Below are 12,029 nucleotides of genomic sequence, written 5' to 3'. Positions count from 1 at the left end.
CCTGGCCCCCAAGATCCTTTCTAGGCGGGCGGACGCGGGCTTTGTTGACCGCGGGTCGCGGGGCTCCCGATACCTTACCTTCCTCGCTCAGCCCTCAGGCCTCCCGCTCCTTGGACACGCCGCTTAGGCGCCCGGAGCTCTTTGTCCGAGACAAAGCGATTTAGCCCTGGCCTCTCGACCAGGAGCCCTTGTTGGCCCCCGAACCCCTCCCCAAAGCCCGGTTGAGAGACTCCAAAGGAGGCAAGCACTCACTGCCCGCCGACCTGCACCCCAGCAGCCCGAGCCTTCGAGAGGAGACTCCGGTCCCAGTAACTGAGCACCCCCGCCCCCCGCATCATATGGGAGGTCAGACTGGCCACCCAGCCTTGCCAGGAAACAAAGCTTCCCCACTGAGGACGGGGTGGGGGATGAGGGAAGAAGGGAGGGGAGGCGCCTGCTGGACCGTGGCGGGGAACCCAAGAGGTCTGACACCCAACTCTGGGCTTGTCCTCAGCAGGAGAGCTGGGAAGCTTGGTCGGGCACCCCACCCCAGCCTTTTGGGGGTTCGGTCCTTCCTGGGACACTCAAGGACGAGAGCACCGTCTCCTACCGGATCAGAGGGGGCTCTGGCCTTAAGGCTGCTCTCTGCCCTTTCGGTCTAGGCTGAAGAGGGCCTCCCAGCAGCCAGCCTGCATGGTGCTGGGGGTGGAGGTTGAGGGTGGAAGGAGGGCCCTCAGGGTGGGCAAGGCAGTGGTGTCCTTGATGCGGGGGCCAGATTATCCAGCTTTCACCTCATCCTGAGGGTACCTCTGAGAAGAGCATCCACCTCAGCCAGTACCTTCTCTCTTGGTTCCAGATTCATGGAAGACCCCAGAATCCGAGTTCTGGGGCCTGGAAACTGGGGGCATGATCACAAGTGTCTTCTGGTCTCAAGCCTTCCTCTTTCTGGCTGGGTTTTCCTAGGGTTTACTGAAAATTAGCTGGAAGTGGTCCCGTGGAAGTGGACTGGGCATGGCCAGAAGCAGCAGCCTGGTCTGAACCCTGGCTGCTGGAGCCCTTCAAGTGGATGGCTGCGATGGCTCCAGGGTAGGGCTAGGGCTCAGTGAGGATGGGCAGGGGAGACCTACAGGACTTTGTGGGGAGAGGCTGACAGCCTTGAGCCAGCAATGCTGTGGACTAGGGTCAGCAAACTTCTTCTGTAACGGGCCAGGTAATATCTACAGGTTTGTGGACCACAGAGTATCTGTCACACCTGTGCAGTCCCGGACCAGACATTCATGGGCACGATTGTATTCCATTGGTACTTCAACTGTAGACACTGGACTGTGAATTTCATAAAATGTTTACAAATCATGACATATTATTTTGATTATTTTTCAACCAATATGAAACATCTATTCAGAAGGCTGAAGTAGGAGGATCATGTTTGAGAACAGGCTGGTCAACTTAGCAAGACTCCATCTCAAAAATAATAGTAGGGCGTGGTGGCCTATAATCCCAGCACTCGAGGCGCTGATTTGAGAACAGGCTGGTCAACTTAGCAAGACTCCATCTCAAAAATAATAGTAGGGCGTGGTGGCCTATAATCCCAGCACTCGGGAGGCTGAGGCAGGAGGATCGCTGTGAATTCGAGACCAGCCTGGGCTACATAGTGAGTTCCAGGTCAGTCTCAATTACATAGTGAGACCCTGCCTCAAGAAACCAAACCAAAACAAAAAGAAAGAAAGAAAGAAAGGGCTCGGGAATACTGCTCAATGGTAGAGAGTTCCTGAGTTTGATCCACAATACTACAAAAAATAAAACAGCAGAAAAAAATCTGTGGCTCCAGGCTGTATAGTCAGGCAGAAGGCTGGACTTGGTTTGTCAGCCTTTTTATGAACTACTTAATAGTAGTTTAATCTTTAACCAACAGAATCCTGAATGTTCAGGATATCAATTTTTAAAAAATGAATAATATAATGGGCCGGGGTGTAGGTCAGTGGTGCTGTGCCTGCCTTTCGAGCACAAGGTTCTGAGTTCAACCCACATAAGATTCTATAACCTCTCAGCCTCATAGAGTACTAGGTTTTAAATTCTCAGCTTTGTTCTCTTGACCTCAGACTCTGGAAAGAGCCAGAGCTAGGGCTGGAGCTCTGGCCACCAGTGTGTGTGTGTGTGTGTGTGTGTGAACGCTGGGCACATAGCAGGCTGATGGATGGAAAAGGCCTGCAGAGTCTTATCACTTATATCATTCTATACCCTGCTCTTTTGCTCCTTTTGTTTCTGCTCCACTGAGGCAAGATCATCATCTCTGATGACCATGCAAAATCCCGGTAGTGACACCCGCTTTCTGCCGAACTCCTTCCTGGCCATTTGATGGAATTCTTAGAAGTAGTTTTATGGCTGCCAAGCTTTGGAATCTAATGCCACAGGTCTGTGCTGCTGAAGTTTGCCTACAAAAAAGCTGGCCTTGCTTGGTGTCACTTTGTTCACCTACTTGGAGTACTGCCAGATATGACTGGAACTGCGGTCACCCGTTTCTTCCTTGCCCTTTGTCTGTATGGCCCGTCCATCAGCAAGTCCTGCCCACCTCACTCCCAGTTACTGTCAAATTCTATCTCTCTTCACCTGCTCCGATAATACTGGCTCGGAGCCTCTCGTCTCACCTGGACAATCTCAGAAATCAGCCAGGTGGCCACCTTGTTTCCCTAGTTTAATTTTACAGTCTACATTTTACCTAGCAGTGGAGATGATCTCCTTACAGCATCAAACAGACTATGATCAAAATCTGCTTATGGTCCCCAGTGTCCCTTGTACATATCACCTCTGTCTAGGTCTGGGTACTGCATCTCATAAGGTTCCAGCCCCAGTCTCTTCTGGGGTCTGATGTCAACTCAAGTTCTGTCTTGCCCCAGGACCTTTGTCTAGGTTGCTTCCTGGTCTGGAAAACACACACTGCTCTACCTGGCAGCTCCTTTACCATTATAGGCCTGCCGTGTCTTGGTGGACCAAAAGCACCCTAGATGCATATCTCCCTCCCCCATCTCTCTTACACAGACACATACACAGACTCTCCAGTTCCAGTCCCTCAGAAAGGCCCTTCATGATCTCTGAGGCAATCTTATTGTCTCTTGAATTTTTTCATGTCACTCTCTTTGTGCTCTTTTCATTTGTCACAATATGATGATCATGTACATGTGTTTTATTGCTTTCCTTCCATCTGTCTCCCCTGCTGGGATGTGGCCTCCTGGAGTAGGGACCAAACCTACTGGGCCACTGCTCTACTTTGTAGCTCCTATACCAATATAAGCCTGCCTCTTCCTGGTGGACCAGAAGCCCACTTCTATCGACTGCACCTCCCCAGTGCAGGTGGATGCAGGGCCTCTGAGGACATGAGACATGTTTAAAAAGGATCACCACACTTTCACCAGCTCTGGCTTTGCCCTGGGTTCCACACGTTCCCTGTGCCTGCAGTGAGGCTGGCTTGCTTGAGCAGTTGGTTTCCGGGCTGTGAGGGGTCATACGGGGTCACCTTAGCATGGCAGCTGCTTCTAAGCACCCCATTTTGGGGTATGCTAAATAGCAGAGGCAAACAGCTGCAGGCATTTGAGTTTGTGTGTGTGTCTGTGTGTGTGTGTGTGTGTGTGTGTGGTGTGTGTCTACAGTTGTGCCCAAATTTTTCAGTCTTAATTCCAGCAGTGGGAGTTACACTAAAGATGAGTTACTTGATCTTTGTCCATTTTTTGTTTCCCCTAGAGCGACCGCCTTCTGATCAAAGGTGGGAAGATCGTGAATGATGACCAGTCCTTTTATGCTGATTTGTATGTGGAAGATGGTTTAATTAAGTAAGTTTCTACCAAAAAAATATCTTCATAGATTGTATATGTGCATGTCGATTACGTGGTATCCAGGCAGTTCGTGTTCAAGTGAAATTCATATAAATGCTGTCTTCTTTTTAAAACCCCACGCCCTGGAAACAGTGAGATAGGAGCCAATGATTCATTTCATGCCTTGGATGATGAAAGTCTCGCCAGTTAATTATGAATTCTCTGGAAATAGAACAATGTCTTCCATGTTTCTTTGCTTTATTATAGCACTTAGTAAGACACCGAGCTCACAGTAGGTACTTAATAAATTCTCATTGACTGTTTTCTCCTCTCCTGCATCTGTCAAGGGGCCCCAGCCTCTGTTAGTAGGTTAATAAGTAGAAACTTTTGTAGAAAACCAGAAGGAAAATGTTGCTTGTCTTGAGCCACATAGTGGGTAATTTTATTCTCTGGCCCCTAGAGGACTGGAGCAAGCAAGGATCTCTTTTTCTCAAGGACAAGAGCCCAAATGCACACTGCTCAGGGCTACGTGGCACAGGAGCCCATTTGTGTTCTGGGCTGTCCATGTAGAGTGGAATCTCTTCTCATTGCTCTCAGACAGATTGGAGAAAACCTCATCGTCCCTGGGGGCATCAAGACCATTGATGCTCATGGCCTGATGGTCCTGCCTGGAGGGGTTGATGTCCACACAAGGCTGCAGATGCCTGTCCTGGGCATGACCCCAGCCGATGACTTCTGTCAGGGAACCAAGGCTGCACTGGCAGGAGGGACCACCATGATATGTGAGTATCTGGGCCCCACTTTGCAGGGGAAGCATCTGCTCACTTGTGTTACAGGAAGTGTTATATCATGGTGTTTTTCTCATTTTTTTTTTCTTTTATCTCAGTCTGAGAAACCTTTAAGTGCCCTTTTATTCTCCTCATTCTGTGTCATTCTTGTCTAATTCTGGACAGCTCTAGAATGCTGCTGGGATTTCTGTGTAGCAAATAGATGTGTGCCTGTTATTACTTCCTGAGGAACTGGAAGCAGGCCAAGGACTAGGGTTTGGAAAACCCAAATGCCAAAAAAACCCCCCCAAAAAAACATGCACCTAGAAAACCCAAATGCCTTGGGTGAGGAGCAGGGTTGGTTTGATTTGCAGACATTTCCTGCCTATGTTAAGAACAGTTAAAGATGGAGGCTGTAATTTTTAGAAAAAAAAATAGATAACAGTCATGCTTATTATTATTCCATAACAACAACCAGAGTTCGTATTTCCTTAGAGCTATTGTTCCAGGCTGAGCTCTGTTCTGACAGGCTTTGGCTCCCAGGTGCTCATCTAAAATCCCTTAAAATCAGGAGAGTTCTAGCCAGGCGTGGTGGTGCACCCCAATCCCAGCACTCAACCAGAGTTCGTATTTCCTTAGAGCTATTGTTCCAGGCTGAGCTCTGTTCTGACAGGCTTTGGCTCCCAGGTGCTCATCTAAAATCCCTTAAAATCAGGAGAGTTCTAGCCAGGCGTGGTGGTGCACCCCATAATCCCAGCACTCGGGAGGCTGAGGCAGGAGGATCGCTGTGAGTTCAAGACCAGCCTGGGCTACATAGTGAGTTCCAGGTCAGTCTCCTCCCCCCAAAAAAAGATCAGGAGAGGAGCCCTGTTTGTGAGGTGAATTCACTGGCTCCCCTGGGAACTTGCATGTGGTAAGTGCAGGAGCCAGGAGGAAACCCCCAGAGCCTGGCCTGTTCCTTCACAGCAGCCTTGAATGCCATCAGCTCCGCAGTACTGAGCACAGATGTCTCAGCAGAGGTCTGAGGAACCTCGCTGAAGCCTGGCACCCTATGTTCCTGTGTTCCCACTGTCTGACAGCAGGTAGCTTCATTGATCTCTCACCCAGCCCCCGTTACTTATATGACTTGGCAAGAGCCCTTTCCTTACAGGGTCTAGAGGATTAAGAGAGTTAACTCACTGTGCCTGACACAGAGCAAATGCTGTCACTGCTGCTGCCAGGGAGGGCAATCCTGAGCACTTGGGGCACTTCACAGATGACATTCAGCCATTGCTACAATCCATTTGCTTTGGTTTATTCAGCAAGAAGTGAAAGAAAACCAACAGCAGGCCATCTTGTAACGTGACTGAGAGGCTGGCCACCTCAGGTCACCACTACTCGAGTGCTCAGTGTGGCCCAGGCAGGTGGGACAGCTACACTGTTGATGTCACGTGCCCAAGGCTGTGGTCTCCAGGAGGACACACAGATACCAGTGGTGTGCAGCTGCAGCTGTGAATGGCTCAGGGAGGGGTCGGCACCCAGCTTTATGGGTTCTGGCTCATAGCCCTGGAGAAAATGGCTCTCACCTGAGGGATGGGCAGGACAGAGGCAAAACCTATTCCCCAGGGTTGGGGTGCATCTTCCATTTTCACTGACCCCCTCTGAGCTCTCTCCTAGTCTGTCCGAGGAGAGGTCAGGGAAATAGTGTTTGGATCTTGGACCTTTCCTGGCAAGGGTGACAGCACAGCAGCTGTGTACCGAGGGTGGGCTGGCACCATTGAAGTGTGGAGCTCATGAAGCTCACAGGAAACCATCCCAGTGCTGGATCTAGTCTGGAGACGCTCAGCCTGCGGAGCCGACATGGTAGGCAGCATGCTGCTCCACTTGGCCCCAAGGTGCTTCACCTGTGCTGTAGGTGGGCAAGGCCTGTGGCTGGCCTGTGAGTACTCAGTACTCACGGTGCACCAGGTCCTTTGGGAGCAAGGTAGCTTGAACTTGGGCTCCTCTCACAACCTTTTCCAGAGAGAGACTGGAGGATGTGGGATAGAGGATGCCTAGAACAAAGCGAAAGGCCTGGGTTCTTGGCAGAGGTATCCCACCCTCTGCTACACTGTCCTCAGATCTGTTTCTCATCTCCTGGGAACATGAAACCAAATCTTCCTTGGAGGCAGTGGTGGGATCCAGCCGGCAGGTGGGGAGCCTGGCTGACTGTGCTGTTCCCCCACCGTAGTGGACCACGTGTTCCCCGATGCGGGTGTGAGCCTTCTGGCAGCCTATGAGCAGTGGCGGGAGAAAGCAGACAGCGTGGCCTGCTGTGACTATTCCCTGCATGTGGACATCCCCCGCTGGCATGAGAGCATCAAGGAGGAGCTGGAGGCCCTGGTCAAGGACAAGGGTGAGCAATGACTCCAGTGGCCTGGACTGAGAGGTGGTGGGAGATGGGAAGTCAGGCTTCCCTACCTGCATGCTGGGTGGGGAGTGGTCTTTGCCCTGACCCCTGACCTATCCCCAAGAGCTGGTGTCCAGGAAATGAGTAGAAGTTGAAAAAAATCACTTAGTCAATTCTGTTCTCAAGTACTTTAGACTGGGAGGTCATCTTTCTCACTTGCAGACCTGAAGAAGGAGGAGGGGGTTTCTTGTCATCATCCAGTTCCCAAAGAGTGAGTCCTCCAACAGTGCCCTTTGGAACTCCTTTGCCTGGGCATGGAGGAGGTGGTCAACTGTTGGTTTGGGGGCCTCACTACAGCCACTATGCTGCTCTTACATGAACTTGGGAGGCTGCAGCATGAGGTCTCTAAGCAGATGTAAAAGCCAGGCATCTGCAGATGTCCCTCACCCTCACTAGTAGCACCAGGCATAGGCCATCACGCCTGTGTTCACTGGATGTTACAGGGACTAAGCTGCATCCTGACCAGTAGCCTCCATCACATACCCCAAGGAAGGTCCCAAACTCCAAGTTATGTGCAGGGAAGTCACTTGGGAGGATTTCTCAGATGGCATAGGGTAGCTCAAGTTTCCCCACAGTGTTCATTAGCTTATCACGTCAGGACTTTTGAACCACTGGGTTTGAAAGGGGGGCGGGTTAGAACTACCTCCAGGCCTCGGGGGGACCAACGTAGGTCTCAGCCCTTGGGTAGGGGGGTCTCACTTCTCAGGAGATGGGAGATCTCAGCCCTCTTCCTGATTGGGCCCTCCTGTTCCTCCTGCTTGCCCCAAGAGCCCAGCCCTGAGATCTGCCTGTCCCTCACAGCATTTCCTGAGTGTGTATCCTAAACTAGAGCATGACAGGGCAGGACTCTGAGGCCCTACAGGCAGGGGATACACTAGATGGTACACAAGTCTCCTCCTGCGTACCAGGCTACGGTGTTTCCTGCAGAGAGCTGCTGGAGCTCAGGCAGCAAGCCCATCACCGTGCTCTGTCTCTAGTAAGGTTGGAGGTTTTTTAGACAGGTGTGAGGGGTTCTCACCTGCCTCTGCCACTCGGTGAGCAATGGTTCCTGAACCCAGTATATAAGGAGTTTATGGGGAGGGGCTAGAATGTGGCCTGTTCCATCTATGTGGGCCGGCTTGTTTATAGGTATGGGTGGGGAGAGATGCCTGCAGGGTGGCTGTGTCAGCTGGTACAGCCCCTCAGCCCTGGTCACCTCTGGAGAGTGGGGAGCAGCAGAGGCTCCCTGGGTTGTCTGATCCTCTCCTTGCCTCTCCTCCAGGTGTGAATTCCTTCTTGGTCTTCATGGCATACAAGGACAGGTGCCAGTGTACTGATGGTCAGGTAAGGTCAGGTACAGAGAGAAGGGAGCAAGCTGTGGTGTTTTAGGCCACTTCCAGAACAGATGTGGACCTACAGTTATGGGCTTCTGGCCATTTCTCTTCCCAGATGTATGAGATCTTCAGTATCATCCGGGACCTGGGAGCCTTGGCCCAGGTGCACGCGGAGAATGGGGACATCGTGGAAGAGGTGCTGCAGGGCTGGGGCTCTGGGAGGAGGAGTGGGGCCTGGTGGGGTGGGGATGAAGGATGCACCTGGGTGATACTCAGCGGGAGCACTTCATCTCATAAAGTTGGAGGGAAGGAATAGTAAGTGTATTATTATAAATAGCTTCTTGCCCAAGATCAAAAGTCAAATAAATTAGGGGAAACTGGGGGCCTTTCAAGCCACAATACAGATTTTTCCATGACTGCCACAATTCTTATCAAAATACCCCTGAACCATGTCACTGCTGAGAGCCCAGGAGTGGGAGTTTCCTAGCACCCCTTTCTTAGTCCTGGGGATTGAGGCCCCCATGAGTCAAGTCCATCTGCCAGGCGCTGAAGCCTCATTTCCCTTCCCACCAGTGAGTGCTGCTGGCTTAGCCTCTGTGCCCTTCAGACTCGTCCCAAACAGCCCTGGTGCTATGAGGCAGGACAGCATGATCCCCTGACCAGCATCCAAAGGCACCCCTTCCTCCATGAATTTGTCATGGTTGGGCAGTGTTGGGATGTGTCCTGGTGGCCCGGGACTCCATTCCAAAAGCATGGCCTGCCAGCTATGGATTTTGCATCCAGGGCTCTGGCACCTTGGGGCTGGAGCAGAGCATCCTGTTGGTTTATGTAGGAGCAGAAGCTGTTGCTGGAGCGAGGCATTACTGGCCCTGAGGGCCATGTGCTCAGCCACCCTGAGGAGGTAAGTGTGCCTGTCCCGAGTGTCATGGCAGCAGTGTCCCTGGGGCAGACTTCACCCCCAGACTCGCATCATCACCTAGGGCTGGGTTCAGCTTTGTCCTCATTTTATGATCTGGGAAAGGCTGTGCTTACACCGCCCTCACCTGGGGGCCGTGTATGAACACTGACCCCTGTTGGGAGCATGTTCATCCCTATGACTCCTGGTCATACCTTTGCCTTTACCTGAGGCTGAGAATACAGTGTGGGCAAGCCCTGGGGTCCACAAGGGGCACCCCAAATCCCAGGCGCTGAACCCTAGGCTGGCCCTCATCCCAGGTGTGCCGTGCTAGGCCTGGAATCTCATGGGTGATCTGTGGTCATCCCAGGGCCCTCTGTGGCCCTAGTGCCCACTCTCCTTACCCACTCCTAGGTGGAGGCTGAGGCTGTGTACCGAGCTGTCACCATCGCCAAGCAGGCCAACTGCCCGCTGTATGTCACCAAGGTGATGAGCAAGGGTGCAGCTGATGTGGTTGCCCAAGCCAAGCGCAGGGGTGAGTGCCCAGCCCTCCTCCCTGCATGCTGAATTAAGGGCATGGTCTCAGCCTCCTGGGAGGCCAGCTGGCTGGTTTAAGGGCCCTTAGGTAGTGAGGAGGGCAGGCCTGATAGAGGAGAGAGTCTGTGTGGCCTGGACTGCCCTCTTCATGGGGTACTTCCTACTGAGGTTACACCAGAAGTGCAGCCCAAGGGAGATACAGGATCCTGAGTCTCTAGGAGGGGCAGGGGTTGGACCCAAGTCTCCAGTCTTGTAGGAGCAGCAGCTTCTCACCAAGGAGCCTTGAAAGAAACCACAGAGCCTGTTCGTCTGTTTCCATGGGAGCAATGGGACTAATTATGCTGAACATGCATGCCTGAGTGCATTGGTCTGTCTGTCCAAGTGAGAGAGGCTTCTAGTTCCCCAGGAGGTCCCCACCTGAACATTTGTTGTGCATCCAGGGGCTGGGGTGTACCACCCGAGGGCTGGGGTGCTCCCTCCCCACAGAATACCTGGCCAGCTGGTGCCTCCCAGATGCCTGGGAGGTGGGCACCCACAGCTCTCTTAGCAGGAGCTGGACCATGCAGGTCCCAACAGAGGCCGCTAAGCTCAGAGGGTCCAAGAACCCACATCACCGAAGAGGGCCCAGGGTTGGGGCAGAGGACCAAATGGTGGGTAAAAGAGGTGGCACCTCATTTTCCTACCTCCTCATGTCCCCACCATGTTTCATAAAGAGAACTCATTTCCTAGATCTGCCCCGAGGCTTTGGTGGGCCCTGGAGTGGGTGTGGGTGTACACCTGGACCTGTATTCTGCATCCAGGATTGAAACAAATTCACTCTGTTAACAAGGAGGAGGAGGATCCATGAAGTTACTAGGCACGGGGTGTACAGGTGTGCAGGGGCCAGCCCAAGAGCCTCCCATCTGCGCCCAAAGCTGTCCTGCAGCAGAGCTGGCTCAAGCTGAACTTAGCATTTCCTCCATGGTCACTGGCAGGAGCCACCTCAGCCTGGAGCCAGAACCCTGGACTGAAGCCGTGTCCAGGGGACAGGGACAGGCTGTGGTGGGCAGGGTGGGTATCACTTCCCACTCTGCCTGCTGCCCAATTGTGGTTCCACTGGGCAGCACAGGGATATGGAGGACTCACTGTTAACCACTGCAGACCTCTGCCCAAGGGACCCCTAGGGCTGATGACTGGATTCCTGGCCAGGGTCAGGACCCCAAAAGGGAAGACAAGGAAAGCAAGGGGCAGTGGGGATTGTGAGCAGTGGCAGTGCTCTGGTCTTTGGAGGCGTACAGATGCAGGGGGAGCTTTTCACGGGCTTTGCTCCCTGCAGGAGTGGTCGTGTTTGGGGAGCCCATCACGGCCAGCCTGGGTGCCGATGGCTCACACTACTGGAGCAAGAACTGGGCAAAGGCTGCAGCCTTTGTTACCTCGCCCCCCATCAACCCAGACCCCACCACTGCAGACCACCTTACCTCCCTCCTGTCCAGGTAAGCAGCTGCCTACACAAGCCCACGTCAGCATGTGGACTCCACACCTGCCCTCCACACTTGTACCTTTTCCACATGAACCCAGGGCTCCTGCAGAGTAGTAGATGATGGGGGAGGTACGGAGCCCTTTGGTCCAGGTGAGGCTTTCCACAAAGCAGCTGTCACCTCGCTCTTGGTCCATCACTGCTCTGCACTGGACCCCTCAGGCAGCCATGTGGCTGTGCTGCCTCCTCAGGAGGGCTAGGTCCCCTGCCTGGGCTCCTCTGACCCTAACTTGTTCCCAGTGGGGACCTCCAGGTGACAGGCAGTGCGCACTGTACCTTCACTACTGCCCAGAAGGCCGTTGGCAAAGACAACTTCACACTGATCCCAGAGGGCACCAACGGCGTTGAGGAGCGCATGTCTATAGTCTGGGAGAAGTGCGTGGTGAGTGCAGGCCTGGGGCTCTCTGTGGCATTCTGAGGGGGAGCCCTGACAGCCAGAAACACTCTTGAGGTAGAGATTGGGCCCCACCTTACCCTGCTCCACAGGACCCTGAAGACACATGGTCTGGCCCCTCTAGCTAGCTATGGGGAAGCCATTATCCTCTCTCCTCCCTGCAAACTCTTAACATTAATGTATATGTTTCAGAATACTGCCTTATATCTCATAAACACGTACATTATCAGGCAGCAATTAAAAATGAAAACATTTTTTAGGAACGCATTTACAGGGCCAGGGATTTAGCTCAGTGGTTCTCCCGCCTGCTTTGCAAGCACATGGTCCCAAGTTTGATCCCCAGTACCAAAAAAAAAAAAAAAGCAAAAAAAAAAAACCCCGCATATACCCTCAG

The 12,029-nt window shown here is 52.8% G+C and overlaps 1 protein-coding gene across 2 annotated transcripts in view; it reads left to right on the top strand.

The window, feature by feature from the left end:
- Dpysl4 (dihydropyrimidinase like 4) overlaps positions 1 to 12,029 on the top strand; it is a 17,788-nt gene that overhangs the window by 474 nt on the left and 5,285 nt on the right. For both annotated transcript variants that reach the window (XM_010620410.3, XM_010620401.3), the window contains exons 2-10: positions 3,715 to 3,803; positions 4,383 to 4,567; positions 6,762 to 6,926; positions 8,242 to 8,303; positions 8,409 to 8,489; positions 9,126 to 9,194; positions 9,603 to 9,723; positions 11,041 to 11,197; positions 11,482 to 11,623. In XM_010620410.3, coding sequence (XP_010618712.1) covers positions 3,715 to 3,803; positions 4,383 to 4,567; positions 6,762 to 6,926; positions 8,242 to 8,303; positions 8,409 to 8,489; positions 9,126 to 9,194; positions 9,603 to 9,723; positions 11,041 to 11,197; positions 11,482 to 11,623 — 1,071 coding nt within the window. The remainder of the gene's footprint in view (positions 1 to 3,714; positions 3,804 to 4,382; positions 4,568 to 6,761; positions 6,927 to 8,241; positions 8,304 to 8,408; positions 8,490 to 9,125; positions 9,195 to 9,602; positions 9,724 to 11,040; positions 11,198 to 11,481; positions 11,624 to 12,029) is intronic.

This window comes from Fukomys damarensis, unplaced genomic scaffold (genome assembly GCF_012274545.1).
Source record: "Fukomys damarensis isolate Sample0158 unplaced genomic scaffold, DMR_v1.0_HiC HiC_scaffold_8, whole genome shotgun sequence".
NCBI classification, from domain to species: Eukaryota; Metazoa; Chordata; class Mammalia; order Rodentia; family Bathyergidae; genus Fukomys; species Fukomys damarensis.
The sequence above is the reverse complement of the archived record's forward strand: the minus strand, read 5'-3'. Positions and strand labels throughout refer to the sequence as shown.